Source organism: Equus caballus, chromosome 19 (assembly GCF_041296265.1).
Source record: "Equus caballus isolate H_3958 breed thoroughbred chromosome 19, TB-T2T, whole genome shotgun sequence".
In the NCBI taxonomy this organism is placed as follows: domain Eukaryota; kingdom Metazoa; phylum Chordata; class Mammalia; order Perissodactyla; family Equidae; genus Equus; species Equus caballus.
The window spans coordinates 70072773-70079947 of record NC_091702.1 but is presented as its reverse complement, the minus strand read 5'-3'; the positions used below and the strand labels follow the sequence as shown (position 1 = coordinate 70079947).

The 7175-nt window shown below is 38.2% G+C and overlaps 1 protein-coding gene across 12 annotated transcripts in view; it reads left to right on the top strand.

Moving 5' to 3' along the window:
- The window catches only part of ARL13B (ADP ribosylation factor like GTPase 13B), a 66905-nt gene that overhangs the window by 42437 nt on the left and 17293 nt on the right, over positions 1-7175 (top strand). For all 12 annotated transcript variants that reach the window (XR_002801923.2, XM_023623994.2, XM_023623993.2 and 9 more), the window contains 3 exons: positions 2710-2815; positions 3670-3872; positions 6432-6546. Coding sequence is in view for 11 of the 12 variants with exons in the window: in XM_023623994.2 (XP_023479762.1) it covers positions 2710-2815; positions 3670-3872; positions 6432-6546 (424 nt within the window). In the remaining variant the exon portion in view is untranslated. The remainder of the gene's footprint in view (positions 1-2709; positions 2816-3669; positions 3873-6431; positions 6547-7175) is intronic.

The window sequence follows — 7175 nt, the reverse complement described above, 5'->3', positions numbered from 1 at the left end:
CGTAGGATAAAGCAAATAGTTAATGTCAGTTTTATTAGAAACTGTAATTTCTTATGCTGTCAATTTTTCAGCATAAGAAAAAAGAAATATGGGGCCGGCCCGGTGGCACAGCAGTTAAGTTCGCACATTCTGCTTCGGTGGCCTGGGATTTGTAGGTTCGGATCCCGGGTGTGGACATGGCACCGCTTGGCAAGCCATGCTGTGGCAGGCATCCCACATATAAACTAGAGGGAGATGGGCACGGATATTAGCTCAGGACCAGTCTTCCTCAGCAAAAAGAGGAGGATTGGTGGCAGATGTTAGCTCAGGGCTAATCTTCCTCTAAATAAATAAATAAATAAATAATAAAGTATAAGAAAAGAGAAATTAAGCAGCTAAGTAAAAACTTGGTAATATTTTGTTTAAAATGGGGAAATCAATGTCTGCTCATGATTTAACTTTTTTCTTTCTTAAAAAACTGCATTTTCCCTAGCTTTGTCCACCGAAAAGGGTCTAGAAGCAATGGCAAGTCAATAGCAGTAAATGTCTTTAGCACCCAGACAGTGTTCTTTCAAACATGGTTCCTACTGAAAGGAGCCAGGGCTCCTTAGGGAAATGGATGATTCTAGGTCTGGGACATTGTTTTTATGAGAAAGCAAAGAAGCTGTCAAAGACCTTCGGAGTTGTACCAAAAGAATACAGCAGCCAACACAAATGGGACTCCACTGACCAAAAGTGGATAACTTGGAGCCCCAAAAAGGACAGTAGCTATGATAAATTGACACACATCAAATGTATGTAAGAATCCGTGAGTTCTTAATGATAGCCCCCGTAAACCAGAGGAACAACTTGATTACCTTTGGAGGCTGCTAGGGCACCCATTATGAAAATTAGGAAATGAAGGCAAAGGATCGAGCATTTATCTTGACTTTTCTCTGAATTGTATTTAGATAAGAGTCACCAAGTAGCTGATGAAAGCTTACTTTTTAGCAAAGATCCAGCTAGTAAATGCAGAAGGAATATAGAACTAGGAAAGTTATCATTTTATAAGCTCCTATAAAATAATAGAATTCAGTAAAAGCCACCAATAGCTGCTAAAATCATTAGGTGAAAGTTTAATCAGGAGTGTTATTTTGAGTAAATCAGGCTAGCTCCACCTGAATCCACTGATCCATTTTAACCTCACTAAAAGTGGTACAAGCAGATATCCTATGCCTCCTAAGAACCAGCACCATCTGTGAAATAATGCTTGCCAAAAGATTTCAACTTGAGGGGCTGGCCCCGTGGCCAAGTGGTTAAGTTCGCGTGCTCTGCCTCTGCAGCCCAGGGTTTTGCCAGTTAAGATCCTGGGCGTGGACCTAGCACCGCTCATCAAGCCATGCTGAGGCTGTGTCCCTCATGGCACAACTAGAAGGACCCACAACTAAAAAATACACAACTGTGTACTGGAGGGCTGTGGGGAGAAGAAGGAAAAATGAAATCTTTAAAAAGGAGAAAAAGATTTCAACTTGAAACTCATCCAGCCTGTACATCTAACTACCAGATACAGGAAATACAGGGTATGTATGTTAAAAAGCCTCGTAAGGAAGATATCAGCCAAATCGTAAGCATGGGAAATACTATAGAAAAATGACTTGTTTTACAAATGAATGTCATGGGAGGAAAAGTGGTGGTGGTAGTGGTGCAGGGGTGGGGCTGTTGGTCCTGGAGGGTGATACTGATTCAAAAAGACTTAATAAATTATAATGTGGATCTGGTTTGGATCTAAATTTGGACATAAGACTTGTAAAAAGATTGAGGAATATTAGTTTTGTTAGGTGTGATAGTGGTATTGTAATGTTTTTTAATTTTTAAATTTTGGGGTGAAGTGACATGTCTTGGGGGAAAGTGGAAGATATATGGATGAGCAAGAATGGCACAATGTTGGTAATTTTTAAAGATAAGTGATAAAGTTCATTAGATTTATTATTCCATGTATTAAATAATATATATTTGCCTGAAATGTCTATCAAAACCCTGACCAAGACAGTGTTTTATTAACTTTTGGACCCCTGCCATCTCATAGGCAAATAGTGGCATTTTGTGGTAATTCTTGCTTTTTTTAGAACTTCTTTTGTGTTTCCTTTTGTTGTTCCCCAGTTTGTTCCTCGTTGAGTATAATGTTTTTATGCCCAGTGCTGTGCCAAGTAGGTTAGACAGAAGTGGCCCCAGGCTTCCAGAAGACTGTGTGTGTGTGTGGACAGTCCTGGCGCTGGATGCAGATGAGCTCACATGCCAAGAGCTAGAATGAAGGTTTGGGTGTTTAGAACATGATACTGTTTGTATTCCAAGAAGATAAGGATGTGAGATAAGGACACTTAAGTCATAATGCGGTGTATTTTAAGAAGATAAGGACATAATTAATGTGAAAGTTGGAATTGATGGCTGGACGCTGTGGAAATGAGTTCACTTCCTTTTCTACAGCATAGCTTTTTTTTTTCCTGCAAATGTAGCTTTTTTTGGCTTATTGATCTATTGCTGTTTTCTTAACCTGATTTCCCTTTTACAGGACAGTTCTTACAAACTAATTTTAGCAGTAATAAAGGAAAGATGATGAAATAGGTACAATATTCTCTAAAATCAGTGTGTTCTGTAATCACAACTTTAAAATAAGGAGAGCATGGTCAAAATATTTTCGCGTGGCTGTCTGATTATATATTTACTGTAAAACAACTTCATTTATGTCTCTAGGTTGGCAAATAAACAAGACAAGGAAGGGGCCTTAGGAGAAGCTGATGTGATTGAATGTCTGTCTCTGGAGCAGCTGGTCAATGAGCACAAGTGCCTGTGTCAGATTGTAAGTGTCGGGTCGTCGTCCTGTGAAACGTGTTCAGTATGAGTTAGTTTTTGTAAAGGCGACAGGCAGTTAGGTGGTAGGCAGCTAACAAAATAATATATTAGTTTTAAAAGAACTTTTATTTTTTTACCCAGGAAATCATGTTCTCACTGTTCTGTTGGTATTACCCAATACTGTAATAAGTGTTTTCTCCTTAGTTGTTAGTGATTTCCATCAGCTCTCTTTCATGATTTCAGACTTTAGAGTTTCCTTCTTGTTTAAGATATTGCTGACAGGACCTGTAAGCTGTACAACATGTCATGCTATAAATTTTGTGAAACAGTAAAGAAAAGTATAAATACAAAATTTAAACACGGTTTATAATGAATTTTGGAAAATCATGTCAGGAGTGTTGTCATACAGTCTTAAGAAAGATGGACAGAGAATTTGATCATGTTTTCTGGTTTCAGAAGATGATCTTTAGGCTGTCAGTCTTAAAGGTGTTTATTGTATAAATTCCCTGGTATGAGGAATTAAAAATTCCCCGTATTTTTAATAAGTAGGTGTATTTTGCTTCTGGCAGTTCAATTTTGTCTTCCGTTCAGTTTGTTTAAACTTAAAACTGGCACCGTCAACTTCTTTTGTCATAATATCTCTCATAGCTTACAGATATCACCCATAAAATATTTTAACTCCTGTGTACTAGTGTTAGTGATCATTGCGGAGGTGTGTTTGTAAGTTAAATAAGCAGGTGCTTCATATCATTCATTTAATGGGTCAATTTTGATTTGCCAGTAATTAAACTTAATGGTTTATGAATAGATTTTTGTGGAGAACTTTTAGTTTTAATCTTTAAGTCAAATGCTGTTTTTCAGGAACCTTGTTCAGCAGTCTTGGGATATGGAAAGAAAATTGACAAGTCCATTAAAAAAGGCCTTTATTGGCTGCTCCATATCATTGCAAGAGACTTCGATGCCTTAAATGAGCGCATCCAAAAAGACACCATGGAGCAGCGTGCTCTTGAGGAACAAGAGAAGCAAGAAAGGGCTGAACGAGTACGAAAACTGCGGGAAGAAAGGTACCACTGTGCATTCGAAAAGTCAAAAATACAACAATGTTATGAATAATTTTTGTCCATTCACTTTCCTCTTTCTGTGTGAAGGAAGACACTAGGTAAATTTTCTCTTTTTACAGGTCTGTCTCTCTACACAGTAATTTTAGGTGGTAGAGTTCTAATCTCCCTGGTGGTGTTACAGGAGTCAAATTTATTCCTTAGGCATTTATTATGTCCCAAGGTTTTAAGATATTTATCTCTTATTTCTCATGGCTACTTTTAGTACCACGGTTCTCAGTCTGCAGGGAGATTTTGCTTCTCAGAGGACATCTGGAAATGTCTAGACATCTTTACTTGTCACAGCTGGGGGTAGGGGTGCTCCTGGAGGCCCCCAGAGGCCAAGGGCGCTGCTCAACACCCTACGCCGCACAGGACAGTCGCAACAACAAAGAATGACTGGGCCTGGGGGTCGATGGATCGGGAACCCTTCTCTAGTCTCAGCAGAGATTTTAGAAGTTAAGCTGTTAGTGGGTCAGTCAACCAAAGCAAAAATCTTATCTTCGACACTGGTTTTGTGAGAAAGTAGACGGAATTGCTATATTAGGTTTTTAAAATATGTTTGTAAAAAATTATTTTAAAAGTATGTTGCCTGAAAGGAAATTTTCAAACTAAACTGAACAGTGAGTTTTACAAAATGATTACATAAATTCCACGACAGAATCGTTCAGAATAATCTTAATGCTGCAAGAAAGTACTCAGATTTGATTAGAAGTTGAATTTAGTACTTAATCGAAGATATCTCTTTCTTTCTCCACTGGATTGTTGCAGGTAGCGGAGGGGAGAAATGAAAAGACTTTTCTGTGAGCTCCTGTAAGCTGCAGAGTTGTCTTCTTCCTTCCTAAGTGATCTAGCAGAGCTGTGACCGCAGAGCCAGAGCGTGAGCCCAAGCCCGAGCCCGCCAGCCACCCTTGGGGATGCCCTGTGAGGGGCTCCCTTACGCGGCTACAGAAATCCTCGAATTACTGTAATCCTTCGCTTAATTCAGAAATAGGACTTTGGAAAGAAGTCTTTGCAGAGATAGCTCCCCATCCCCAAGTGCTCAATAATAGGAGCAGGGCATTCATCTCGGTCTCTCTTGATACCTCTGTGAGGTTCTAGTTCTTTTGAGCATCTTAGGTTTTCTATCCTGGTGTGTATTTTCATGATAGAAAGCTCAGTACAGCCCATCGTTCGTGTAAGGATCTCTTTTATATATTTATGAAAGTAAAGTATATGGCTGTCCTTTCTAAAGACTCCTTTGCTTTTCCTCCACTAAGAAAACAAACAAAAAAGTTGAGTTGGATAAAAGGAACCTAATGTTAGTCATTTTTTTTCAAGTTTTTACCTTTTCCATAAAGGTGTTCTGGATCACGCCATGCAAGCTATGCAAATCCCCATGCCCCTTTCCTCTGTTCTCCCAGCCACGCCACTTGTGTCCCGAGGCCTCTCCTGCTGAGTAGAGACTCCACAATTAGAAGTAAATTGGCATTTAGACAAGAATGATTTTAAAAGACCTTTTTACTTCATTAAATTAAATCTAATAGGTTCAGATATTTTTGAAAAACAGTAAAATATGCTATTGTTTGTATCTGAAAATAGTATATTGATACTAGATACCTGAAATTGCTTACTAATAAATGAATAACACTGGTAACAATTACTGTTTTATAAGTATGTTCATTTACAGAGTGCTTTCACATGTATTACTTTATCTAAAACAACCCTACGAAGTAGGTATTTTTATCTACATTTATGGGAAAGCTGAGGCTCAAAGATCCAGATACATGTCCAAGGCTGCAGGAGTAGAACTTTCAAATCTACATCTTGGCTTTCTAGGTTCAGAATGAAAGGATGCATCTTTCCATCACAGAACATGAGTAGATGTCGCGGTAACGAGCATTCACATTGCTATGCTCTGCTCAGTCTAGTTGCAGGTCTGCAGTACTCATTTTCTGTCTTCAGCTACTTGTTTTAGCAACTCACTACTCTTCGTGTTTAGGGCAACATTGACTGTAAATCATAGAGGTAGTAAACATTCCAGTAGTTACTAATATGGAAATATTTAATCTGAGTGATATAAGGCAACTTATTTTTATAGCCTCTTCTGCCATCATGCAAAGCAACAGTTGTTATCTAGTTCATATATGATACACAACTGGACACAGCCCTTAAGAAGAGGGTTAACAGGAGGATTATTCATCTGTTGACATCGATGAAGAGGACAGCGTTGGTTTGGGAGAGTAATTAATACATTGATAAATATAAACCCTGAGTACATAGAAAAGTAGTTAATATGCACCATTGACATTAAGAAGTCAGTCATGGAAATGTCATTTTTGTTGGCATTTGTAAATGATGAATTTTTACATGGGGGTAGAGGCCTATTACCTTCAAAAGGATTTCTGAAAATCTCTCAGTAATTCAAAGTCATGTCCAGAGGTTTAAATTACTAAATTTAATAGTCTTAAACTTATTGCAAGTATTCTTAAACATGGTTCAGCATTTTCTTAAAAGGAATTCCAAATTTTTTCCCTCAAACAATAGAGAACAAAGAGAGCGAGAAGAGGCTGAACTTGATGGAACCAGTGGTCTGGCTGACTTGGACCCAGAACCTGTTATTGTTAATCCTTTCCAGCCCATAGCGTCTGTAATCATTGAGGTACGGATGGTGGCAAATGTAATTTTTCTATCTTAAGTTGTAAAGTTGGAGGTTGAGAGCGGAGGTGGGAAGTTGGGAAAGGAGGAAGGGAGATAGAAGTGTTTCACCAGAGATTGATTATTTCCAAAAGAAGTGAAATGGGAGAGATGGGTTAAAAGTTTGCTGCTTTTTCTTCCTCCTCGAATTTACCCTTTGATCTAGTAAAAAGAGGAAAGATGACTTCAGAATTAACTGAGAATGAAAATGAAGATTGAATGTAGCAGCTATCATAGTTACTGTCCTGATAAATCTTTTTTGTCTTCTATTTCACATGATAGTAATGTATTTACTTATTTACACTGTTTTCATCTCTGTATTGCTGTTACTATCCCTTTACAGTAATATTTAGATGCTTATGATGCATTGGAGTATGTAAATGATTTTCTAATTGTTTTCCCATGATACTTAAGGATGTTTGAAACTATAATAGATTATCCTACATCTGAATATTGTTTAACTGTCAGAAGTTTTTACAGTTAATTTGTAGTCATAGTCACGAGGAAGTGAGGGTTGTGTGTGTGGGTCTGCTTTCCTTTGGAGTGATGTCAAGAGTTTGCACTGGCACTGCTGTAATTGCCCTCAGGGCGGCG